The sequence below is a fragment of the Globicephala melas genome, chromosome 1 (genome assembly GCF_963455315.2).
Source record: "Globicephala melas chromosome 1, mGloMel1.2, whole genome shotgun sequence".
NCBI lineage: Eukaryota > Metazoa > Chordata > Mammalia > Artiodactyla > Delphinidae > Globicephala > Globicephala melas.
This window is the reverse complement of record NC_083314.1, coordinates 161,114,286-161,141,915: the sequence shown is the minus strand read 5'-3', so window position 1 is coordinate 161,141,915 and position 27,630 is coordinate 161,114,286. Positions and strand designations below refer to the sequence as shown.

The 27,630-nt window shown below is 47.7% G+C and overlaps 1 protein-coding gene across 6 annotated transcripts in view; it reads right to left on the bottom strand.

The window, feature by feature from the left end:
- CSMD2 (CUB and Sushi multiple domains 2) overlaps window positions 1-27,630 on the bottom strand; it is a 671,005-nt gene that overhangs the window by 427,479 nt on the left and 215,896 nt on the right. For all 6 annotated transcript variants that reach the window (XM_060308114.1, XM_030870139.2, XM_060308126.1 and 3 more), the window contains exon 4: window positions 15,693-15,887. In XM_060308114.1, the coding sequence (XP_060164097.1) occupies window positions 15,693-15,887 (195 nt within the window). The remainder of the gene's footprint in view (window positions 1-15,692; window positions 15,888-27,630) is intronic.

The window sequence follows — 27,630 nt, the reverse complement described above, 5'->3', positions numbered from 1 at the left end:
TGGTCCTAGAAACCCTTCTAGGTATCCATCTTATGTCGTTCCCAACACACCCTGACCAAGACCGTCCTCATCCTCTCCTCCCACGACACTCAGCCTTCTTCCAGTTTCCTGTCTTGGAGGGGGGGTGTCAGCACTATTCACCCCATGCCTCATGGCAGAGCTGGGGGACATCCTCAACCCCTCCTGCCCCCCACACGCAACAGTGACCAAAGCCTGTCTGTCCTTCTAAGCGGCTCTTGATTCGGTCTCCTGTCTTCACTGCATCTGCTCTACCCTAAGCCACATCGTGGTCCAAGCCCAGCCATGAAGTCTCCCTCCTGTGTCTAAGCATCCCTCCTGCCCCAGCACACCCATTCCTAACACAGAAGCCTGAGTGATCCCAAACAGTACAGACCTGATGACACCACGCCCTTCAGCAGGGACCTTCGACAACTGCACTGTCACTCAGAATATCCTATCCGGGGGCTGACATGGACCTCACAGGGCCTCGCCTCATACCAGCCTCTACCTGCCCACTTTCTGTAACCACACCGGCCTCCTCCCAGCTCTTCTGTTGCACCAAGCATCTCTCTGCCCAAGGACCTTTGAAAGTGCTACTTTCTCTTTCTGAAAACGTCTTCCCTACCTCCTTGGGCCTGGCTGGCCCCTGCTTAGCCTTTAGGTCCCAGTCTAAGTGTCGCTTCTCAAGGACCGTTCCAGAAACAGAATACCCCTTCTCCCCATCATATGCTTTTAGAGCACCACATACTTTCCCATAATCAATTGATCAACTTAGTAATTTATTTAATGTCTAGACAGTAAAGTCCATGAGGGCAGGGGCCATGTCTGTTCTGTCCCCAGCAGCTACCACATTTCCTAGTGTATAGCAGGCACCCAATAAATATCTGTTGAACAAATAAATGATACAGGAAACTGAAGCTCAGAAAGGTTCAGAAGGTAACTTTGAGAAGGTGATGCAGTACGTGGCCAACTTAGGATTCCAGCTGAGTCTCTCTGGACCAGGACTGTGGTCTCCTCCATTACATCACACTTCTTGAAACCAAGCAGGATCCTGTTGGATATTCCCAGGGACAGACCCTTCCCTTCCCCCCCCAGTATCCCCCACCTCTTGTTTCTAAAATATCTTTAGCCTCCACCATCAGCCTCCTTTGGTATCAGCCTCCACCATGATACCAAAACCAGACAAAGATGTCACAAAGAAAGAAAACTACAGGTCAATATCACTGATGAACGTAGATGCAAAAATACTCAACAAAATACTAGCAAACAGAATCCAACAGCACACGAAAAGGATCATACACCATGATCAAGTGGGGTTTAGCCCAGGAATGCAAGGATTCTTCAATATATGCAAATCAATCAATGTGATAAACCATACTAACAAATTGAAGGAGAAAAACCATATGATCATCTCAATAGACGCAGGAAAAGCTTTTGACAAAATTCAACACCATTTATGATAAAAAACCTTCTAGAAAGTAGGCATACAGGGAACTTACCTCAACATAGAAAAGGCCATATATGACAAACGCACAGTCAACATCATTCTCAATGGTGAAAAACTGAAACCATTTCCTCTAAGATCAGGAACAAGACAACGTTGTCCACTCTCACCACTATTATTCAACATAGTTTCGGAAGTTTTAGCCACAGCAATCAGAGAAGAAAAAGAAATAAAAGGAATCCAAATTGGAAAAGAAGAAATACTGTTATTGTTTGCAGACGACATGATACTATACATAGAGAATCCTAAAGAGGCTACCAGAAAATTACTAGAGCTAATCAATGAATTTGGCAAAGTAGCAGGATACAAAATTAATGCATAGAAACCTCTTGCATTCCAATACATTAATGATGAAAAATCTGAAAGAGGAATTAAGGAAACACTCCCATTTGCCACTGCAACAAAAAGAATAAAATACCTAGGAATAAACCTACCTAAGGAGACAAAAGACCTGTATGAAGAAAACTATAGGGGCTTCCCTGGTGGCGCAGTGGTTGAGAGTCTGCCTGCCAATGCAGGGGACACGGGTTTGTGCCCCAGTCCGGGAAGATCCTACATGCCGCGGAGCGGCTGGGCCCATGAACCATGGCCACTGAGCCTGTGTGTCTGGAGCCTGTGCTCCACAATGGGAGAGGCCACAACAGTGAGAGCCCTGTGTACCGCAAAAAAAAAAAAAAAGAAAACTATAAGACACTGATGAAAGAAATTAAAGATGATACAAACAGATGGGGACATAGACCATGTTCTTGGATTGGAAGAATCAACATTGTGAAAATGACTCTACTACCCAAAGCAATCTACAGATTCAATGCAATCCCTATCAAACTACCAATGGCATTTTTCACAGAAGTAGAACAAAAATTTTCACAATTTGTATGGAAACACAAAAGACCCCGAACAGCCAAAGCAATCCTGAGAAAGAAAAATGGAGCTGGAGGAATCAGGCTCCCTGACTTCAGACTATACCACAAAGCTATAGTAATCAAGACAGTATGGTACTGGCACAAAAACAGAAATTAGATCTATGGAACAGGATAGAAAGCCCAGAGATAAACCCACACATATATGGTCACCTTATCTTTGATAAAGGAGGCAAGAATATACAGTGGAGAAAGGACAGCCTCTTCAATAAGTGATGCTGGGCAAACTGGACAGCTACATGTAAAAGAATGAAATTAGTACACTCCCTAACACCATACACAAAAATAAACTCAAAATGGATTAAAGACCTAAATCCAATGCCAGACACTATAAAACTCTTAGAGGAAACCATAGGCAGAACACTCCATGACATAAATCAGAGCAAGATCCTTTTTGACCTACCTCCTAGAGAAATGGAAATAAAAACAAAAATAAAAAATGGGACCTAATGAAACAAAAGCTTCTGCACAGCAAAGGAAACCATAAACAAGACAAAAAGACAACCCTCAGAATGGGAGAAAATATTTGCAAACGAAGCAACTGACAAAGGATTAATCTCCAAAATTTACAAGCAGCTCATGCAGCTCAATATCAAAAAACAAACAACCGAATCCAAAAATGTGCAGAAGACCTAAATAGACATTTCTCCAAAGAAGATACAGGATTGCCAAGAAACACATGAAAGGATGCTCAGAATCACTAATCATTAGAGAAATGCAAATCAAAACTACAATGAGGTATCACCTCACACAGTCTGAATGGCCATCATCAAAAAATCTACAAACAATAAATCCTGGAGAGGGTGTGGAGGAAAGGGAACACTCTTGCACTGTTGGTGGGAATGTAATTGATACAGCCACTACGGAGAACAGTATGGAAGTTCCTCAAAAAACTAAAAATAGAACTACCATATGACCCAGCAATCCCACTACTGGGCATATACCCTGAGAAAACCATAATTCAAAAAGAGTCATGTACCACAATGTTCATTGCACCTCTATTTACAATATCCAGGACATGGAAGCAACCTAAATGCCCATCGACAGATGAATGGATAAAGAAGATGTGGCACATATATACAATTGAATACTACTCAGCCATAAAAAGAAATGAAATTGAGTTATTTGTAATGAGGTGGATGGACCTCAGTCTGTCATACAGAGTGAAGTAAGTCAGAGAGAGAAAAACAAATACCATATGCTAACACGTATATATATGGAATCTAAAACAAAAAAAATGGTTTTGAAGAACCTAGGGGCAGGACAGGAATGAAGACACAGACATAGAGGATGGACTTGAGGACACGGGGAGGGGGAAGGGTAAGCTGGGATGAAGTGAGAGAGCAGCATGTACATATATACACTTCCAAATGTAAAATAGATGGCTAGTGGGAAGCAGCCGCATAGCACAGGGAGATCACCTTGGTGCTCTGTGACCACCTAGAGGGGTGGGATAGGTAGGGTGGGAGGGAGATGCAACAGGGAGGACACATGGGGATGTAGGTATATGCATAGCTGATTCACTTTGTTATACAGCAGAAACTAACACACCACTGTAAAGTGATTATACTCCAATAAAGATGTTAAAAAAAAAGTATATCTAGCTGAGAGCTAACTTAGCTAGTAAGGTTCAAAATGGTTCAGTAAAAAAAAAAAAAAAAAAAAAAAAGAGCCATGTACCACAATGTTCATTGCACCTCTATTTACAATAGCCAGGATATGGAAGCAACATAGGTGTCCATTGACAGATGAATGGATAAAGATGTGGCACATATGTACAATGGAATATTACTGAGCCATAAAAAGAAATGAAACTGAGTTTTTGTAGTGAGGTCGATGGACCCAGAGTCTGTCATACAGAGTGAATTAAGTCAGAAAGAGAAAAACAAATACCGTATGCTAACACATATATACGGAATCTAAAAAAAAAAAAAGTTTCTGAAGAACCTAGGGGCAGGAGAAGAATAAAGACGCAGATGTAGAGAATAGACTTGAGGACACGAGGAGGGGGAAGGGTAAGCTGGGACGAAGTGAGAGAGTGGCATGGACATATATACACTACCAAATGTAAAATCGATATCTAGTGGGAAGCAGCCGCATAGCACAGGGAGATCACCTCAGTGTTTTGTGACCACCAAGAGGGGTGGGATATGGAGCATGGGAGGGAGATGCAAGAGGGAGGGGACATGGGGATATATGTATATGTATAGCTGGTTCACTTTGTTATAAAGCAGAAACTAACACACCATCATAAAGCAATTATACTCCAATAAAGGTGTTAAAAAAAAGAAAAAGGTTTAGCGTCATAGGCCTTCCCTGAATCCCAAAGAGTACATTTAATTAGAAAAGTGAAACAATGCAGAAACAAAGGAAAAGAGTCAAGCAAGACAAAATAACAATAGTTTGGCCATAAAACAAAGTCAAGGGCCTTTAGTTCCGCCTCAAGGGCTATAGACAATGTCCTGAGCCATATCCTTGTGTTGTTTTGCAGAGACTAAAACCCTCACCGGGTGAAAGAAGTTAACTGCATGCTGACCACCAGCATGTAGAACCCATATCTGTTGGAACCAGAAGGTTGATGATGTTGACTCCCAATTACCTCACCACCAACCAATCAGAAGAAATGTCCGCGAGCTGATCAGGCACCCCGTGACCCTCTCCCTCACCTTGTTTTTGAAAACCCTTGTGTGAATGCCATCAGGGAGTTCGGGTCTTTTAAACGTGAGCTGCCCATTCTCTTTGCTTGGCCTTGCAATAAACGCTGTACTTTCCTTCACCACAATCCTGTGTCAGTAGTTTGGCTCTGCTGTGCATCAGGTGAGCAGACCCAGGTTTGGCTCAGTAACACTCCCTGCTTGATAGCAGTTTGGTAAGCCATCCTGACACAGTCAAACTTCCCAATTTTAGTCAACGACTTCCAGACTGTGCTGGAACTGAGCACTCGGAGCTTAAGACCCTCTAGCCAGAGGCGCCTGTCTACTCTGAAGATGGTACCTTTGCCGTTGGAGTCTTCCCTGCCTCTCAGGCTCCTTTGACACCCTTGTTCCTGCACCATTCTGTTTTGATTGAAGATGCTGTAAAAGTTGTTTGGAGGTTTTCTCACACTTTAAACAAGGTATCATATTTCATGGTTACAACTTCAGAGTCATAAAATATAACCTTCAGCTGACACCACACTCCTAAAATATTAATTTACACTTTCTCCTTCTGTGGCGATGGGCATTCTCCATTGTTATTAAGTCATGTATATTCTAGGGTGCAGGTGTGTTATGCTGATAGCTGCCTTTCCAAGTTTATGACTTTATTTATGATTGTCTTTAAGTTCCACTGAAATTTCCTCAATTAACTATAATTTTAGAGAACTATCCCTCAGCTCCCTTTGATGTCTGTTAACTCTCCAGTGACTCACAAATTTCAGGTAGGAATGGAGGAACCTACATTGTATTCCTCCCCACCCCACCCCCCACCATTTCAGGCCAATTCCAGGGCACAATCTTGGATGCCTAGAAGCTTTGGGGCCCTTGGCATTGGGGTTCTACCCGTATCCTCCCTCCCCAGGGCTACTCAGCCTCTGAGGAAAGGAAAATTCCAACAGGCCCCCTACTGGGGAGAAGCTACCATCTTACAACTCTAGTGCAAGGCTGAGAGGGCCAGGGCATCGTTGCCCCAAACCCACCAGCAGTGCTCCCCCTTTCCTTGTACTGTGCAGCTCAGTGTCCCTGCTCAACCTCATCAGTCCACTCTTCTCAGGATTCTGCCCCTTTATCCTTGGCTTTATCAAGGACACCCCTTCTTAAATGCCAACTGCCCGAGAGCACTGTTATTTCCGCCACCCCCAGAATTCTTCGTAGAAACTTCCCCCGAGGTGACCTTCTGAGAGGATGAATGTAAACAGGACACGGTATTCGGCTATGTACCTCTTCTTTGCTGCACTTTCATTACAGGCCAGGCATCGTGCTAAATGCTGTACCTGCATTTTCTCATTGAATCCTCAAACTGCTCAAAGAGACAGGTGTTATGTCACCCACAGTTAACAGATGAGGAAACTGAAGCTCAGAGAGTTTTTAAAACTTGCCCACAGTCACCCGGCTACTAAATGTTGGAGCCAGTATTCAAATCCATAACTCTCTGACTCCAGACCCACGCAAGTATCCACCAATTTCTCTGCCTGTCAGGCCTTGGTCACTGCAATGCCAGTCTTGACGTGGGCTTCCGGAAGCCCCAGATCCTGGAGGGGGCTTTTCCAGGTGGGAGAAGCCTCTTCCCACTCCCCATCTTCTCTGCCTGACGGGCCTGAGGCAGAGGCATTGTGCATTCTCCACAGCTAGGAACCCGCCACCCACGCTCAGGTAGAGGTGGGTGAGTCTTGGGTCAGGTTTCCTCATAAGAGACCCTGGTCCCCCAGACCCTGGCCCCCACCCCAAAGTGGCATCTGCCCAGCAGAACCGCCTCAGGCCCTTTCCCTGGGGCTTCTCTCCTAAAGAGCTCCTGGTACAAGTTAAAGAGGAAGGTCAAAGGGAAACCACAGCAGACGGGGCAGTCCCTGGTCTGGTGGACCCGTGCAGGGGATGTACCTAAGAGGGGACCAAGTTGTTGGGTCCCGGACCAAACTGCAGGAGCTCTGGAAGTAACGATGCCATCATGAGTCTCTTGCCATGGGTCACAGGCCATCGTCCTTGTCTACAGTAGACAGGGTTGGCCAAGATCGTGGCTGGCAGGCACATGGACTTGGGCAGAATCACCCTCTAGCTGTGTGACCACAGGCAAAGTACCTCACCTCACCAGGTCTCACTGTAAGATCTTAACCTCCTGGGGTTTTTGTAAGGATTAAATTAGATAACACAAGGTCTGGCACATAGCTAGTGCTTGATAAACGCCGGCCAGTGATGGCCGTGGCTCTGAGAACCACGACAGCTAACTGTCATTGAGTCATTGCTGTGAACAAGGCCCTCTGCTGCGAGTGGAGCATTGATCAACTTGAGCCCCACTTCACCTTCTGAGTTAAGTACTACTGTTATTATAATTCACAGGTGAGAAAACCAGGGCACAGAGAAGGGCACTCACACCCACAATCACTCAGCTAGTGGGTGTGAGTGGCAAGGCCAGGATTTGAATCCAGGTGATCGAACTCCAGAGCCCACATTCTGCGTGGTTCTGTGATAGTAACAGTAGTGATGGCAAAGGCGACAGGAGAAGGACTAGTGAGCCCAGCGGTAGTAGGGGGACCCCGTAGTTAGGAATGCCCTCTGGGAGCCATGGTCCCTGCCAAGTCCCTGTGCTTGGAATCACTCAATGTCCACACTGTCTGGCAGGGTATGTGGTGCTTTCTGTATGCTGTATAATTTGAACAGCACAAGGGGTCCCAGCATGCAGTCCCCAGACCCTCCTGGCTATCTCCATTGCCACGTAGGGTCTCTCACCCCTCTCCTGATCTCTTTCTGGCTTGGAACTGCCCCCAGCCACAGAACTGATACCCCCTACTTGGAGATCTCACAGGCATCTCAAACTTGACCCGGACAAAATGAGCTCTCTTGACTGCATTTAGGGCACACACTTCCCACTCCCTGTTGCAGTCGTCCCCATCTTGGTCACTGGCATCCTCACCCTGCCAGCGCTCCAGAAAGAGCCTAGGAGTCAACCCCGACCCTTTGTTCCATCAGCACCTACATGCCTTCCATCAGCAAGGCTGTTGGCTGTGCCCCTAAACCACGGCCCCAGTTTACCCCCTTCCCTCCACCTCTACCACGGCCACCCTTGACCGAGATGCATCGTCTCCAGCCGGCACACCTGCCATAGCTGCCTCCTGACTGGCCTCCCAGTTGTGCCTCTTGCCAGCTACAATCCCTCTCCCTTCTAGCACCCGGGGTGATCATTTTACACAATGCTGAAAAGCCTTTCCTGGCTCCCTCCTGAATTTAGAACCAAACCCACACTTCCGGTCCTGCTCCACCACAGCCCCACCCACTCCCCTCGCCTCCCCCCCAGCTCTACGTTGCCCACTGTGGGTCTGCTTTCTGTTCCTCTAACAAGCTCTCTCCCACCTCAGGGCCTTTACACCTGCTGTTCCTTCTGTTGGGAATGCCCAGGTCATCACATAACAGGCTCCTTCTTGTCATTCAGGACTCAGTTCAAATGCCGCCTCCTCAGAGTCCCCTCCTGACAGCTCCCTCCTAAGCAGCCTCCCTTGTTACTAGTAACTTGATCTCCCTCATAGCTCCTATTACGATCTGAAATTTGTTTATTGGATTTCTTGCCTGTATTCTGCCTGAGGATGCTAAAACCTAAACGCTCTGAGATCACGGAACTTGGTCTGACTTATTCATCACTGCGATTCTCTGCATCTAGAACAATGTCTGGCACTTAATAAGGCAGTTAATAAATAAGGACTGAGTCAGTGACTGGCGGGCACATAGTAGGTACTCAACCAAAAGGTGTTAAATGCTGAGTGAATGAACAAGTAAGCAATCACCCTTTAAGGCCACTGCTCATGTCCCCACTTTAAAACTCAGAAGGGTTTAGCCGGTGACCCACAGCTCTGGGCTGACATGGCTAGGGTTGAATGTAGTCCTGTTTGAATCCATGCTCTTTCCATGCCTGACACTGCTTCTGTCTCAGATTTCACAGGTTCCTCTCCCTGGGGCCAAAAAATTTGGAATGCATCTGGGCACTGGCCGCCCAAGCTGCTGCAGACCGAATCCCTGTCTCCCTGGGTTTGGCGGCAGCCTGCAGTGTTGGGCTTGGACCTCAGGGGCCAAGTCTTTCTTGTTCAGGATGCTTCTCTCTACCACCTGCCTCTCAGCGCTCAGAGCATCTGAACGTGATTCCTTCCCCATGCGGTCCTCTTTGATCCAGGGCCAATGTCCCTCACAAGTCAGGGGCCTGTTGCTGAAATCCACATGTTCTCCCTTCTTACGGATCAAAGAGGTTCCGCAAGGTTCAGGGCTCCCACGGACTTCCGCCTTTGAAAAGGTGCCGAAAGTGACACAAAGTGAAGGGAGACCATGTGGTCTCTGCCACCTGTCACCTGTCTCACTGCAAAGCATCTCCAGTCACCCCACCTCACAACACCCCACCCTTCCTCCTTCCCTCTGCCACCTGGGCCAAGCCTTGATGGGCTGGGCCTCCTTCGAGGTGAGACCTGCACCTGCTCTGCCCCTAGACCCTGGATGGCCCCCATTCCCTCTTGGTCTGGGCTGTGTCTTCAGACTGAGCTCACCTTTCAGCCAGGCGGGTGGCGTCTGCTGTTTGAGGCAGAGGCACCACCCTCCAAGCTGCTCTGTGAAGCCTGGGACTCAAGGAGCTCGTGTCACTCTGAGCTGCCGGGCAGGTTGGCGAGCCCAGGCCAGTAATTTCCCTTTCAGGCTCGTATGCCTACATAATCCTGGTGGGGAATTGGACCCATCCAGCCGTCGGTTCACTCAGCAAGTATTTACGGACAGTATTTACGGACCACTGCCCAGTGGGTGAGCTTTATCCACTTACAGATGCCAGCCCTCGAGAGTTCTACACGAGAGAAAGAAAGGCCAAGAGGCTTTAATCCTCCCTGAGTCTGAACCCATTAACCCCGGCATGACCACAGCTCCTGGTACCATGAGGCGCACGAGGAGGACCCTTCTCTGTTCCTTTCAGCTCAGCCTACTAAGGAAGGGCAGTTTGGAAAATCACTTCCAGAAAATCACAGGCATTATTGAGGATGCTTCTCACGCTATTCTTGCAGCACGTGGTGAATTAGACAGAGAAATGGACCCGAATCGCAGGCAGTGGAGGGCCCTGGGGGCTCGGAGAGTGGGACAGCATTTTGTGCCCTCCCAGTTCTGAGCAGAGCTCTGTCTCAGGCGCCTCAGGCCCCGGGGAGTCTCCGGGGCTCGAAGCCCTTTTGAAAGCAAGATTTCACATGCTCGGCTGGCTTCCTTGGTGTGTGCATTCTGGAAGGGCGCATTTCTGCTGTGGCTAATTGCAAGCTACTTAGAGAGGACTTAGAAAAGTCGGCCTCGGCCTCCTTCCGGAAGGGCCTTGTGCTCCACGCTAAGGAATCTGAACTTGACCGTGTCAGTGATAAAGAGTCACTGGCGGGAGTCCGAGCAACGTGTGATGCTGTCAGATCTGTGTCTTAGGAAGTTCACTCCCGCGGTGGAGAATGAATTGGGATGTGTGTGGTGGGGTGACTGGAGACGCTATGCAGTGAGACAGGTGAGAGCTGAGAGGGCCTGGGACCATCACCCCTGAAGAGCGGCAAGAGCGTGGAGGCCAGTGTCAGTGCAGAGACGGATTTGCCAGGTCGCGGTGACTAAGGGTACAGGGAAGGGTGAGGAGTGTAAAGATGTCACTGTCTGGCTTGGCCACCTCGGATGGTGACACTCTTCACCGAGCTGGGGAAGGCAACAAAAAAAGCAGGTTTGGGAAAATAGAAAGAGTTAGGTTCTGGGCGTGCTGCATGGGAAGCACCCTCCAGGGAGGGCTTCAGGTGAGTTCGATATCACTGTGGGCCTGAAGCTCAGGACAGAGGGAGGGCTGGAGGTAGAGACTGAAGAGTCGTCCCCAAGCAACAGTAGAAGCCTCGGAGTGGATGAGAAATTCCAAGAGAGGCAAGAAGTTCCCAGAGAAGAGGTCATGCTGGGCCCTCTGGCTTCAAGGGGAAAGAGGAGGAGAAAAGTCAGTGGAGAAGAAGTGGGGAAAGAATCATTGTCATCTGAGAGGTTGAGAGAAAATCAGGAGCGACTTGGGAGAGAGCTGTGGCCCCAAAGGCTCTGCACACCCATGAATTACTGCTGTGATGTGAACACTGGGGGAGCACCCCAGCCCACTCTGCCCACTGAAAGGCCAGCCCTCACTGCCCCCATGCCAGGACGTGCAGACCCTGCACTGCGGGGCCATGGTCTGACCTGGCAAAGGAAGCCCTCCTTGAGGCAGCCCTCATCTTATCTTTGACTAGTGGGTTAACAAAAAAGATATTTTAACAGCCAGCCCCAGGGTTTCTTCCAAGTGAAAGCTCTCTCTGTTAGAGACAATATCACCCTATACCTAAAGAGCTTGGGTCGGGGAGGGAGACATCAGCCTGTAAGGAGATGGCAAAGCCAAGGGCAACCGGGCTCTTGTGCCTAAGAAGTCGACAGAAGTCCTGAGACGGGGCCGAGGTCGAGAGGCAGCAAAGTGGAGGAGGCTGGAGTGAGACGAGAGGGGGCAACGCACATCACAGGGAAGCCGGGGCTTGCCAAGACAGAAGCCAGGGAGAAGCTTCCGTGGGGGGGGGGGGACCAAAAGGCTCTGGGGTTCCTGACTGCTCCAATTTTCATTTCAAGCCACTTGCATTGTTGAGGTGTGAAGTCCCTGCATTGCCACAAACCTCCAATAAAGGCTGTGCTGCGTGCAAACACCTTTGTTAATGGTTTTGTTTTTGTTTGGGGCGGGGGTCAGGAAAAATGGGCCAAGTTTTCATCTTAGGTCGGCAGAGCAGAACCAAGACGGGTGAGGCATGGCAGTGAGTTCAAGGTTCAAAGGAAGCCAGAGCTGACAATGATTCCTGAAAATACTTGGAGGGATTGTAGATTTCCACCTCATTAAGATGGGATACGGATGTGAATTGTACTTCAGAGGACAGGGTGACAGTCCCTCTGCCTCTGATATATGGGCTACATTTGTCTTTAGTTTCCATATTGATTAAAAAAGTATGATATTTATAGTTCTGTAAAAAGAACGAGAATTGTGTTTTCCGTTTCACAGCTTACATACTTAATTTCATTTACTATCATGTTTCACATTCTGTTACCATGTTACAACTCTGATGTCTCTCCTTGGAAGATCAGTGTGTTAAACCGTGACATCCTCTGGGCAGAGAGTGGGTAGAGGTGCCATCAGGAAGAGTGGAAACAGCAGATTCAGACCACAGTTAGGCCACTCAGGGCCACACACTTGTGTGTAGGGGCCAAGGTCTCATATGATGGGTTTGGACATTCCCGGTATCAATCACATGAAGAGAGACGTGTCCCAAGTTATCCCATGTTAGAAAGGGGGCCTGAGAGGAGGGGACTTAGGAAGGCGAGAAATGAGACTAGTTTCCCCAGGCTCCATCAAAAAGGACCAACCAAGGCTGAGGCCAATTCTATTGGCTGAGGAGGGCTGAACAAACACAGAGTCAAGCGGCAACTCAGATTGATTGCTTGTGGCTTGCCTGTTTGAAAGGAATTCACAGTTGCCTCCAGACTCAAGCGGGAAGGGTACTATGATCCATTAATTACGCCTCCCATGGGAATGGTAGAAGAGAAAGGGGTCTACGTGCCAAGTATTTTCCATTGCTCGTGTGGACAGGAAAATGGGTGTGAGCATATGCTGGAAGGAGGGAGCTGCTCCTCCTCGAGCTAGTCTCCTGATAGTAATTACAGAAAACCTTCCTCTAAACTTGAACCCAAGGAGAGCTACTTGTTCCAATCACTTCTCAACTCCTTGAAGCAATCCTCCTAGACTTATACCTGGGTGTTTGGAGATCCATGGGATTTCAAGATGAGGGTTTCAAGAAGGAAAGAGTGGTCAAGAACGCAAAAGCCTGTTGAGACATCAAGGAATATAAGGGCCAAAACAATTCCCATTTGACTTGGCAACGATGCAAAATATTTGCGGCAAAGGCCAGTTTGCAGGGGAGTAAGTGGGAGATGAGGATAGACAAGGCTGGGTGGAGCTTTCAAGACGCTGGGCATTGTTGGTGTCATGAGGAAACCCTTCTCATGATGTCACAGTTTGTATAAGGTGGTTAAAAATATCTACATGTATTATAATCTCAATCATATATATATTCACAATATATGCATGTATGCAATATGTATTAGACAAAGCTGGAGGCATAACCCTCCCAGACTTCAGACAATACTATAAAGCTATAATAATCAAAACAGTATGGTATTGCACACAAAAACAGACGTATGGATCAATGGAACAGAATAGAGACCCCAGAAATAAACCCACATGCCTACAGTCAATTAATCTTCAACAAAGGAGGCAGGAGCATACAATGGAGAACAGTCTCTTCAGCAAATGGTGCTGGGAAAGCTGAAGAGCCACATGTAAATCAATGAAGTTAGAACACTCCTTCACACCACACACAAAAATAAACTCAAAATGGCTTAAAGACTTAAATAAAAGACATGACACTGTAAAACTCCTAGAAGAGAACATAGGCAAACATTCTCAGATATAAATTGTACCAATGTTTTCTTCACTCAGTCTACCAAGACAAAAGAAATAAAAGCAAAAGTAAACAAATGGGACCTAATCAAACTTATAGGAAACCACCAACAAAATGAAAAGACAACCTACAGAATGGGAGAAAATATTTGCAAACAATGCGACCAACAAGGGCTTAAATTCCAAAATATACAAACAGCTCAATATCAAAAACACAACCCAATCCAAAAATGGGCAGAAGACCTAAATAGGCATTTTCCAAAGAAGACATACAGATGGCCAACAGGCACAGGAAGAGATGCTCAACATCACTAATTATTAGAGAACTGCAAATCAAAAGTACAATGAGGTACCACCTCACACCAATCAGAACGGCCATTAGCAAAAAGTCTACAAATAATAAATGCTGGAGAGGAGGGAAATGTGGAGATAAGGGAACCCTCCTGCACTGTTGGTGGGAATGTACATTGGTGCAGCCACTATGGAGAACAGTATGGAGGTTCCTTAAAAAACTAAAAATAGAACTACCATATGACCCAGCAATCCTGCTTCTGGGCATAGATCCAGAAAAGAGGAAAACTCTAACTCGAAAAGATACGTGCACCCAATGTTCATAACAGCAGTATTTACCATAGGCAAGACGTGGAAGCAACCTAAATGTGCATCAACAAATGAACAGATAAAGAAGATGTTACACACACACACACACACACACACACACACACACACACACGATGGAATATTACTGAGCCATCAAAAAGAATGCAATAATACCATCTGCAGCAACATGAATGGACCTAGAGATTATCACACTAAGTGAAGTAAGTCAGAGAAGACAAATACCATACATCATTTACATGGAGAATCTTAAAAAAAATGACGTAAATGAACTTATTTACAAAACAGAAACAGATGCACAGACAAAGAAAACAAATTTATGGTTACCAAAGGGGAAGCCAGGGGCAGGGGGAGGATAAATTAGGAGCTTGGGATTAACAGATATATATACTATTATAAATAAAATAGTATATTTTAAAATATACTATTTTATATACAATAGTATATTTTATATACTATTGTATATAAAATAGATAAATAACAAGGTCCTACTGTAGAGCACAGAGACCTATATTCAATATCTTGTAATAACCTATAATGGAAAATAATCTGAAAAAGAATATATATGTATATCTGTATCACATTGCTGTACTAACACAGCATTGTAAATCAATTATACTTCAATTTAAAAAAAAGAGGAAGAAGATGGGAAGGGAATATATGAAAATCGTGGTTAAAAATGGGTAAATTTTGTTTCTTCTTTATTCTCTTCTGTATTTTCTAAGCTCACTTAAAATGATCATGTGCTCTTTTTATCATCAGATAAGAGGCATGGGAAATTATTTTTGAAATAAGCTTGATTACTATACAGGGGCAATAAGAAATAGGCTGGGAAGGGGGTGACCAACTGTCTCGGTTTGCCTGGGACTGAGGGGGTTTCCAGGATGTGGGACTTTTGGAGCTAAGAAATGGGAAAGTACCAGGGAAACCAGGATAAGTTGGTTACCCCAGCTGGGAGGCTGGACCGATGCAGCACTGAAGGAAGTTGGGTTTTTCTGGGGGGCAGTGCTGGGGGAAAGAGGTTTTGAGCATATTTGAAGACTGGGAGGAGGACACCATTATATAGGGAGAGAGGTTGAATTTACAGAAAAGAGAGAAGAACTGCCGGCGTGAGATCAATAGGAAAGCAGCTGGGAGACAGCCGTGCACAGGAGACACATCGGTAACAGGAAGAGAAATGATGTATCTTCCGAGATAGGAGGGCAGGAGGGAAGGGCAGGCAGACTAAAAATAAATTTGTTGATGCAGGGGAAGCAGGTTGAGGGAGTGCACACCTGAGGACTACGAGGTCCAGGGAGGCCTAAAAGCCCCTAGAATACCTGGGGACCCGGAGGACCCTTGGTGGCCCCCAGACATGGGCTCCCCATAATGGGTACCCCACCTCCTGCTGGAGTGGATGGAGACTGGGTCCCACTGGAAGCTGCAGCATCCCTCCAAGGTGCTGCCCACCCCTCAGGCCCTCCCTGGCCACCTACCTCTGCAGGAGGGCAGCGGGAAGTCCCACGTGGCACTGTTCTCAGAGCCAGCGTGGCAAGTAAGCACGGCATGGCCCTCCAGGAAGAAGCCGGGGTTGCAGCTGTAGCGGACCTTGTCGCCGAGGTTGAAGGTTGAGCCCTGCTGGACGCCGTTGGGCAGCCGCCCGGGGTTCCCACACGTGTGGCTGGGGAGAGCTGTGAGCAAAAGGAGAGACACGCAGCCCGTGAGCAGGTCTCCAGCCCTGACACCTGGCCTCTGAGCAGCAGCTCTCTGGGTGACCCTCCTCCCCGGACCTCCTTTCCTCCGTAGGACAGGGTTGCCCCTGAAGGCTGCCTGGTCCCTGAGTACTCGCAGGGCTCACACGTTCAGGAGGAGCCGCACACGCAACTTATACCTGGACATCCAGGTTTCCTGCCTTTTCTCATGTGCAGCCCTGGATGTGAAGTATGTCTGAACTGTGGGTAAGCATCAGTTAAATCCATTTCACCTGTATCCTGCCTTCACCAATCAAGGTCGTTTTAACTGTTGCTACAAAAGACTTGCATGTCCTCCAAGAGCCTGAACAATAAGATGTTTGCCTGAATTGTTTTCCAGGAACTTGTGTCTAGTTCAAATTAAGCCAGTTAAGACTAGCTCTAACTGGACATGCGCAAGTGTCTGCTTGTTGACTTTTGATGTCGGAGGGCCCCAAACTCCACCCTCAGATGGTGCTAAGCACCCCCAAAATGGAGGCCTGTAGCTTAGTTACGCCTGAGCAGACCGATGATTACTGCAGCTTTTTCCAACCACCTTTCCCCACGCTCCCCAAGCTCCCCACGCCTCAGACCACACTGCTTCTTTAGTCTCTATCCCACCGATACCCTAAGCCCCTTGCCTTTGGGAAGGCCGATTTGAGACTTGTTCTCCCATCTCCTCGCTTGGCTGCTTTGTGAATAAACACTCTCTTTGCTGCAAACCCCGGCGTCTCAGAGCTTTGGCTAAAACGAACCTGGTTCAGTAACACGTCCAACCCCTCACTCGAGATGGCCCAGGGAAATCACTTTAATCTCTTGGGTTTGGTTGCTCTGATCTCAGACTCCACAGTCCCTTCCATGGGACACAGACAGTGGCACGGAGTAGGTGCTCATTAAACCCGATGTCCTTTCTTTAACGATCTGCCCCAGCAGCCAGAGTTGTACTTTGGCCCAGCAGGTTTGGGGGAGTTGAAGGGGTCATTAGTGCTGGAGTAAGCAGTGAGGTAGGGAGACAAGAACCTGAGTTTTGATCAGACTGACCCGTTTCAAGGGGAAAATAGGGAGCCGGAGAATAAGATGTACAGTGTGCCACCTGAGCCGGAGCAATAACGCCAGCTGCCAGTGTGGACTCATTATCCAGAGGAAATGGTCTTGGTGAAGGTGCGTGAGATCATGACCCGCCAGTCAGGAGGGAGAAAGGGAGGGCGCAGCTCCTCTGTGCCCGAGTCACTTGTTCAACCTGACTCAGCTCCCCCTACCCTCTGCCTTTCTTCCTAGAGTTGGAACTGCCTGTGTCCAGAAGGTCCCACCTCCTACCATTTCACACCTCCCCATAAGGCAAGGACAAGTGGTCACAGCCGTGTCCAGATTGCCATCCAAGTACCTCTCCATTAATTCATCTGGCGATGGTTTATTGAGGCCAACCCTGAGAGGCCGCAGAGCAGGGTGGTGGAAAGTACAGACCCGAGAGCCTCAGTGCTTGGGTTTGCATCACAGCCTGATGGATAACTACCTGTGGGACCTTGAGCTAGTCTCTTAACCTCTCTGTGCCTCAGTTTCCTCCTTTGTAAGAGGCGGTTCGCAATAGTACCTTCCTCTGGGGTCACTGTGAGCATTACGTGAGTGGAGGTATGTAAAGCCTGGATACAGTGAGTACCACACAAGTGAATCTCAGTTCCCAGTCCATTGGGAGATGCATACGATTAAAGGTATGTTAAGTGTTATGATGAGATAGGGACCAGGCAGGGGAACAAACCCAGTCAGGGGGTAGTCCGGGCCAGCTTCTTGGAAGAGGTGATGTCTATGCTGAACCCTGAGAGATTAGTAAGAATTAGCTAGGTCAAAGTGTGTTCCAGGCAGAGGAAATATCATGTGCAAAGGCCCTGAGGCCAGAGACAACCTAAGAGATCAGAGAGTCTGGAATAAGAGGGTAAGGGTGGCAGTGATTAGGAATAAAGATGAAGAAGTGGAGACGGCCAGCCTGGATTCTAGAGAGCTTCCCAGGCCCTTGCAGTACCCTCTTCCAGCCCATATTTCTGTCTTCCAGGACCCTCTTTGCCAGCCTTGCTGATCTCAGAGCCCTCAGAAAGAAGGCTTTCTCTCCCACTTCTCCTCTCCTCCCAGGAGGAGACAGCTTGTTGTAGAGGGAAAGGGCGGACTTTGGTACTAGCTTGATCTGGTCTGAAGCCAGGTGCTGTCACTGTCTTACTCTGTGGCCTTGAGTCATGTGAGCTCTCTGAGCCTTAGTTTCCTCAACTGAGAAAGGAGGACAGTAATATCTAGTGGTTGATGAGGTTACTGATAATAACTGATGCATGGCTGGCACAGTGCCCAGCACAGAGTAGGTGCTCAAAAACGACAGGTGTTATCCTTCCACTGTACTGTAGGGCCATGCAGTCCTTGGGTGTATCCTGGGAGCCTGACACAGTGTGTGACACTTGTAGGGACATATTTGAGTGTTCATCAATTAGTCATTTGGAAGGGTTACCCATTGATACATCAATTCCTTCATACAACGAAAATATATTGTGGGCCTACTGCACTCTGTGCTGGTAGTACAGCAATGAACTAGACAAAAGGGCCCCTGCCCTTATGTTTTTGTGGAAGAACTATCTTAAGGGATGAAGAGCTCCTCCAGGCCCGTTCTCTACCTCTGACAAGTGACATAACCCAGGTGAAAGGATTGACTTCCGTCACCCTGTCTATTAGCCTAGCTTAGAATAGTCCTTGGGCTGCTGGATACCTTGGCATTTCCCATGATCCCACAGTGCTGTCTTCCTTGGCATTTCCCACGATCCCATGCTACTGGCTTCCTTGGCATTCCCCACGATCCAGCTCTGTTGGCTTCCTTGGTATTCCCTACGATCCCACAGTGCTGGCTTCCTTGGCATTTCCCATGGCCCCATGCTGCTGGCTACCTTGGCATTTCCCATGATCCCACAGTGCTGGCTTCCTTGGCATTTCCCATGATCCCACAGTGCTGGCTTCCTTGGCATTTCCCATGATCCCATGCTACTGGCTTCCTTGGCATTTCCCATGATCCCGCTCTGCTGGCTTCCCTGGCATTTCCCATGATCCCACAGTGCTGTCTTCCTTGGCATTTCCCACGATCCCACACTACTGGCCACAGTGGAGGCAGGAACTGCGATGTGTTTGTGAGTGTTGGGGGTGGGAGGGGCAGGTCAGGTAAACATTTGGAGAAGAAAGCAAACTAAGGTGAGGGGAGGGAGCCAACCTGGGAAATGGGCTGAGAACTGGTGTAGAACTAACGGTTCATTTTCCGCAACGAGACGCAAAGACCCAATTTAATTAAATTACTAATGTCACATTTTTAACGAACCTGTTTCTGCTTTGGACTTTCTTCCTTTGAAATTAATGATTGGAACGTCACTATAAATAAAACCCGATTCTTTTTAAAAAGTCACTCTAACGCTCACTGCTTTTTACTTAATGAGCGCTCATAATCAGATCACTCTGACCTGGCACCGCCACTGGGACTTGGGTGTGATGAGTCTCAGTTCCAACCCCACCTCCTTTTTTATCTTTGCTCCCGAAAGGTCACACAGGGAACGAAGAGAGGGCAGACGCTGGGCTCAGAGAGGCCTGGATTCAAATCTCAGCTCGTCCACCTCTGGCTCAATGATCTTGAGCCATAAACTTTACCTCTCTGGACTTCAGTTCTTCATCTAAAAATGAGGATACTTTCTTTTTCTTCCTATGGGGTTAGAGGGTGAATTGTATTAGTTTCCTAGGGCTGCTGTAACAAAGTACCAAAACCCAGGTGGTTTAAAACAACAGATGTTTATTGTCTCACAGTTGTGGAGGCTGGAAGTCTAAAATCAACATGTTGACAGGGTCGTGATCCCTCTGAAACTTGTAGGGGAAACCTTCCTTGTCCCTTCCTAGCCTCTGGTAGTTTTTTTTTTAGCAATCTTTGACGTTCCTTGGCTTGTCTATGCATCCATCCAATCCTTCACCTTCACCTGGCATTCTCCCTCTGTGTCTCTATGTCCAAATTTCACCTTTTTATAAGGACACCAATGATATTGGATTAGGACACACTCTAATGGTCTCATCTTAACTTCATCATTTGCAAAGGCCCTATCTCCAAATAAGGTCATATCCGCAAGTACTGGGGTTAGGTCTTCAACATATCTTTTTGGGACAGAATTCAACTCATAACAGCACTGTTGTACAGATTAAATAAAGCTAGATTTATAATACCCACCATTGAGTTCCTCGTATGTTTCAGGCCCTGGGCTACAAATTTATTTTACTTAATCCTCAAAGCAATCATGTGCGACAACTATTATCCTCATTTTACAGATGAAAAAAACGGAGGCACAGAGAGCTTAAGCAACTTCCCTAAGACCCCAGAGCTAGAAAATGGCAGAGCTAGGTTCTGAATCTAGGTCTTTCTGGCTCCATCATTCAGCACTCTTAATTTTGGAATACAATACTGCTTCTGACAGAGACAGTGCCCAGGACATAGTGGGTGCTTGATGACCAAGAGTTCCCTTCCTCCCTTCAGTATTCTAGACACTGAGACAAAATGAAGGGGGATTACCTGATTGTCCAGATGTAATTGTCTGTCTTTTCTTCTCCAGTCTGATTTGCCAATCTTGTACTTTTTAAGAGTGTCAAGGGCAACATTTAAAGTTTGGTCTTTTGTATTGTGTCTGATGCCCAACTTTCTGGACAGACAGAGATCAGAGATGAGCCACAAAAGCCAGGCTTTCTAAGGCACAGCGTTCTTTGATTTCTGGATTCTGCCCATGTGTTTTTTTGGCACAGACCTTATAACCGTTCATGCTCTCCCGTCTAGAAAACTTCCCTTTGATGGCTTACAAAATGAAGAGTGGGATATTTACATCCAAGGCAGCCCAGAACAATATTATTGAAGCTGTGCCTGACATTGAACAATTCCATTGTAGATTAGCTGTGGGGAATTTTGTCCCTTCTACAAAGCCCGGCTCTTGCCACTCAACAAGATATTCTCAGTGACTGTATGACAATGAATCTCCTTTGTGGCTGGAGTGCAGCAAAAGCTACATAATACCTTCTTTTATTTTTAATGTGAGACTTTATTTCCCATATTATAATGAAGAGTCACTTATGCTCTCTGGACAAGCACCCTCCATATGTTTTGATTTCTTATCTTCCATCAAGTAACTTGTTTCATGTCCATGGCCATACGGTTGATACAAAGTGGCAGGGTGGCTGGGAGAAAGGATGCAGGAAGAAAGATTTCTTCTTCCACAGCCCTCAACATGGAAAGGGGAGATGGCGTGTGTGTGTATGTGTGTGTGTGTGACTTGAGGGGTAGTGGGCATGGACAGGGGTGGGGAGAATAAGATCCATTATCTTTTGAGTAGCTACGCTGTGCTAGGCACTTCTGCATCACACATGATCTTAGTTAATCCTTAAAACTCCCTTGCTTTTAGCTGTTTGGCCTTGTAAACATAATTTACTGCACACTTACTATGTGCCATCCCCATTGTCAAGTGCTTTGCATATATTTCCACCCCAAAGAATTGTCTATACTTGTTGTCTCCACTTCCTCTCACATCTACATCCGACGTAGTATATAGCTGATGCATTCATTTGTTTATTGTTTGTCCCACTCTGCTACAATATAAGCTCCATGAAGACAGACATTTTTTAAAAATCTATTTTGTTCCCTTCTGTGTCTGTTTCTAGAACAGTGCCTGATGTATAATAATACCTTGATAAGAGTTCATTGTGTGACTTAATGATTTTACTTAATCCTCCCAATAACCCATTGAGAGAGGGGCTATTATCTCTCGTTGACATGAGTGTGATTGCCGGAGGGGTTGGAGCATTACCCAGGGCCCCATAGCTCACTGCGAGTAGAGCTGGGTGTCCACAGCACTTCCTGGCTACCGAGCCCATGTACTTTCCACCTGCGTTAGGCCATGCTTGCACTGACCGTTCCCCATAGAGTCCACGGTCACTAGTGTACCTTGAAACACCCTCACAGGGGACTCACACTCATTCCCCTTGTGGGGATGACTTGGGGTGACAACCAGACAAGTCAACCCTTAGCCTGGTCCTGTACATTTCCTGCTACCTGTCAATCAGACAAAGACAGGGGTCCACGCGTCCACAGGGCCCTGTCCTGCCACGCCTCCTGCCCAGCGTCTGGCATAAGCTCTCCACTGTGAGCCTGTTCTCTTGGCTCACGTTTGCAATTTTGCAACCTTCAGCGTCAGGGTCACGTGGGGAGTTTTATAAAAACACCAATGCCTAGACCTGTCCCCAAACCTATTGAATCAGAATTTCAGAGGGAGAGCCTAAGCTCCTCTGGGTGACTGTAGGCAGAAGTGAAACTGAGAACCACTCATGGTAACCTATTCACGTAGGTTATTCCATTAGCCCGGTTGGGTTATCTCTCTGAGCTGTGAACTGTTCAATTTCCAGTGCCTTTCTTGTTACTGGGCTTTGACTTCTGGGAGCAGCAAGCCAGGCTTCTCCCTGGGATGCTGCTGTCCTCCGTAAGTCACTCTTGCCCTCTCCTTCCTTCTCATTTGAGGATCCTCATCATCTCTCTCCTGGACCTCTGCACCCAACTCTGATCTCCCTGCCGCTGGCCCTGCGCCCTCCAGTGCATTGTCTGTGCTGACGCTGGACTGAGCCTTCTACAATGGCAAATCCACCACAGTCCTGCCCTGTTCCACCCTCCGGAGCACACGTGCCAAAGCAGGTTCCCTGCCACCAAGGTGCATGGGCAAGACCTCTGGTCTTTGGCATGATGAATGTAAGACTAAATAATGACTTGAGAGATCAACCACAATAAATAAAAGGGAAGAAAAAGAAAACCATGAGAACCCTCCTACTGCTGTCAGGATTAGTCCAGTCTTAGGTTCATGCAGCCCCATCTTTCTATGATCCGACCCCTGCTGACATTTTCTGCCTCACCTCCTGCTCCCCCAATCTTTCCCCCGCACCACTTCCTCTGTGACGCCCTCCTTGATACCCTTAGCGTCTTGTGTAAACTGGAAAACCCCAGGAGAAGACATCCCGATAGAATGTAAATTCAGGTATAATGTCATTGGCAACCAGCTCCCAGAATCCTGGCACTCCCAGCCCACTAACTACACAGGCTTGTTCTGGTCATTTGGTTAATTTTGGAATCTCACAGGCCCACATTTTACATGACAGGATTTTTTGGACCCCACTTGCAGATTTAAGTCAGGGTTTTACTTGCACTTCAATTCCTGCATTCGTCATACGACATTACAATTCAATCATTCATTAATTTACAATACCCCAGCCTCCAAACGGGAGCTAAGTCTGCCTGTAATTGTTTGTTTAGATGTCTATTTTCTTCTCAGGACTTCCCTGAGGGGCAGAAATGACATATTCTTTTTTTATCTAGTGTTTGCTTTAATGCCTGGCAGGGAGGGAGTACCTTGATGGAATGTGTTTTATATACACACACACACATACACACACACACACACACACACACACACACAGTTTATACTATGTGCATATAAAAATATGCATTATATATAGGAAACAACAGAGTAAAGCAGGGTTGGCAAACTTTTTCTGTAAAGAACCAGAGAGTAAATACTTCTGGCCTTGCCTAATGGTCTCTGTCCCAATGATCCAGCTTTTCTGTTGTGCTACAAAAGCAGCCTTAGACAATACATGTTCCAACCAAGCTTTACTTATAAAACAGGTCCCCAGCCCACGGGCCACAGTGCGGTACCCCTGAATTCGTGTTTATTCAGTTACGTACTTATCCCAGGTGTACAATCTCAGCAACCGCCCCCCATCTCCCACAGTAGAGAAAGAGAACTAAGAAAAGACCAGTTTTGCTGGGAGTCAGGGAAGGGAAGGGGCTGTGAGGGGAGTGGGCTGCACAGGTGAGAGTCCTGGACAGATGACTGCCAGGAAGAAGACAGGCCGCTGGCACCTGAGGACTGAGACCAAACTTAAATTTCCTTTCCCCTTCAGTGTGGCCCTGGAGACAGGGGGCATTGTGGTGGCTGGCTGCAGGGAAGGGCTTGTGTGCGTATGTTCAGTCCACAATCTTTCCCATTAAAATAGAATTTATGCAAGTGCTCAGAGCTACTCTTTAGGTTGGTATTTATGAAGCCCATTTTACCCCAAAGAGCTGAATTTAGAGAGCTGAAGGGTCACGCAGCTAATTGCAATAATAATAACAGTCACCTTTCGGGTGTTTAACGTGAGCTTGGCACTCTGCTCAGTACTTTCTCTGGACTCTTCTATTTCATCGTACCCTGCCACGAGAGGTGCTCTAACTGTTCCCTTTTGGGGGCGGGGAATGAGGAACAGTGAGGCTACTCTCACACAGGGTCACACAGCTGGTCGGGATCAGGGCCGGGGTTGAAACTTGAGCTGTTTGACTTCAGCGCCTGTGTCCTTATCAGGCTGTAACCTTGACCTTCAAGGCCTGTGTTTCCCAGCATGGAGGCAGTGCTCTGGGCTTGCACACAGTCCCTCTCCTTGCCAGGCCTAGAGCACGCCTGACCTACACCCAGTCAGACCCCTCGTTGGCCCCATCCCCCCGACCTGGACAACCTGGGGCTGCACAGACATCCATCATCCTACCAGCAGGGGCCACAGAGGGGCTTTCGGTGGGAGTTCTCCCTGATGCTTCATAACCACAGGGCCCCACGGCCTCCTCTCTCTCACCTGAGAGTCTTTAGAAGCAAAACCGAAAAGGTTACATCCTCGGCCCCAGAACAGAGCTGCCAGTTAAAATCCAGGACACCCAGTTAAATGTGAATTTCAGAGAAACACACATTCTTTTTTAGTATAAGTATATCCCATGCAACATTTGGGATATACCTACACTAAGAAGTGTTTGTTATCTGAAATTCACATTTAACTGGGCATCCTGGATCTTCGTTTGCTAATTTTATCAACTCTGCTCCAGAGGGGAGTATCCTCTACATCAATAACTTCAGCTTCTTAAGGAACTGGGGGTTTCTCTGGGGAAAAGGGGAAGAGGACAAGGAGAGAGATAGCCCAGCTTTAAGGAACTCAACATTGAACCAGAAGAGAGGCTGCAGAGAGGAAAGCTCAGAGCCCCCAGGGTGGGGCCTGTGGAAGTTTAGGGTCCAGCAGGATTACAGGGGAGCAGTGAGCTGGGCGGCCTCCTCCTTCCCCCGTCAGGTCTCTAGGGGAAGCTCCGTGTGTTAGTTGCACCCACTTGTCCCTCTCCCATTTCAGGAGACAGTGGTGTGCCTTAGCCCCTCTGAAGAACAGCATTAGGCTGGCACAAGGTCCCCTCTGGTGACCTCTGCAGCCCTGAGCCCCGCTGTTCCCTGTTCAGCCCTGCCTGCCCCCATCACACACTAGCACTGGGATTTTCCTTGTCGAGACAGGCCAATGCCTGGAGCATCAGTGGTACCCTATGGGGCAACACAGAAAAATACTGTCAGTGTCAGGCTTAGAAGAGCTAACCATGCAATTTGGGGCTAAATTTGATTAATTGCGGAATGACACCTAGAAATGTTTCCCAAAGTACATTCCATAAAACACAGGCTGAGAAATAAGTTCCACGAGAAAAACATTCAGTGGGTCAAGGAACTTTGGAAAATGCTGCAGAAATTCTCTCCTCTGGAAGAAACAAATGCTTACGAATTTATCTCAGAGGTTCTGCAGGAGAGAAACCTATTAAGCCTTGCTTCAACCAGAATCTCCACAACATTGACTATAGACTCTCTCCTCACACTTTTAAATTTTTTTTCCTCAGAAACACCTATGAGCTTCTGAATTGTTCTGTGGAACACACTTCGGGAATTGCTAGGTTCTAGATAAGATAAATCTGAGTTGCTTTGTTTTCCTTATTAATCACTATTATCGTAAAACAACAACAGCAACGATAGTTGACATTTATGCAGACCTTTCCAGGTTAACACGCATTGTTTTTACGAACGTGATCTCCCTTTGGCACATCTGGTTTTCTGTGGGCTGGGATGGTCAGTAGATTTGGGGATCGTGATCAGTTCTTACCAAAGAAGCCAATATCACTTCCAGTTGAGAGCAGCCTATGTTACAGAAGGGCAAAGGCGTGGGTTCTTCCTTTTCATCTGACAACGTTTATAGCAGGGCACGGTTTCTGCTTGGCTGGGGCAGAATGATCCCTGACCTGCTGCAACTGGACTTCCAAAGGCTTGTGGCCAGGGCCAGCTGGCTTTGGTCCTCAGCCCTGTCCAGCTGCAGACAGGAAGTCATGAATCCTGAACCAATCCTAGCAAAGGGGCTCAAAGAGGAGGCAGTGACCTGGGTCAGCTGGGGGTCCTGTCGTGAGGCTGGGACTCCTAACCCTGGTAAGGCTGCCCATAAGAAAGGTCATCCTATCTCTTGCTAGGGCTACCCCACTGCTGCATAACTGGCTTGCTTTCCCCTTAACTTCCCTCAGACTCTGCAGCCCCCTCCCCAAGGCGGGGTGTTAGCCCCCCCAAGGCTGGGTGTTAGCCCCTTATATTCCGCTGGCCAGCTGGGAAGTGCTGTCTCTGTGCACCATTTGCGATGCCCATGGCGATACCCCACCCGCCAACTGCAGCCCTGTGGACATGGAGCCCCAGAGCCCCTGTTTCCTCCATGTGGTCCCCCGTCCAGGACCAGGAAGCCCCAGCATACCTCACACCCATCTCTCTTCTTAAGGCCAGAGACAGTTTAACTCGCATCCCATGGGAAGAAGCACAATATTCCAAAGGCTCCGGACCCCTCGGCTTCCCGCTAAGAAACACTAGACAGAGGGGCCTACAGAGAAGCTGAGAAGTGAGGCTTCCAGACACCATCATCCACCTGTTTCTTGTACCTTATGCAAAGGATGGGGGATTCTGTGACTACAAAAGACGCTAAGTAAAAGGCGCATCTGAGTCCCCGTGGGATCTCTGTAAATCCTCCTCGCCCTCACTTCCTTCCTCTGCATGAGCCCCATCACTTACTGACTTGTATGGACTAACTCTTCGTTGAACCCTACCTCATTTAATGCCCATAACAACACTGTGAAGTGGGTACTATCCCCATTTTACAGATAACGAAACTGAGGCTCAGAGACGGTGAGCTTCTCCATTCACACGACTAGAGCTGGGGGAGCTGGGAGGCACGCCCAGTGGGACTGACTCTTGCACCTTCTTTCTTAGCTGCTGCATTCCAGCAGAGGGAGAGGAAGGGATGGTGAGGCTGAGAAGTTGGCTTCGAGGCTCCATTTCCTGCAGGTCCCCCAATGGGGCCAAAGATGGTGCCTGGTGTACACTTTGCAGCTTGAGAATCAGGAATGGGGGGAGACGAATGGCCTGGCTTCTTGCTTGGCCGCTTATTTTTACTCCTGTCTGAGCCCAACAACCTCTCCAAAGGCTTCGTGGAGGCCCCGGCGCAGGCAGGGACCATTGGTCCAGGTCCTCCAGGGTCAGGAGGCAGGAGGGAGGACAGGGTCTGCCCAGGGAGTTTCCTTACTTGGGGGTCCTCACACTCTCTCACACGGAAACAGACACAACAACATACTTGCACAGCCAATATGCACAAATCCATCCATTCTGATACTCACCTCCCCATACACACGCCCGCATGTGCACACATGCACTTACATCCTCACCACAAACATGCACGTGTAAAACCAGACCTCCAGAATGCATCTGTGTGAGCTCTCGCATTCACACGTATGACAACAGACACGACACCTGCGCTCCCAGGT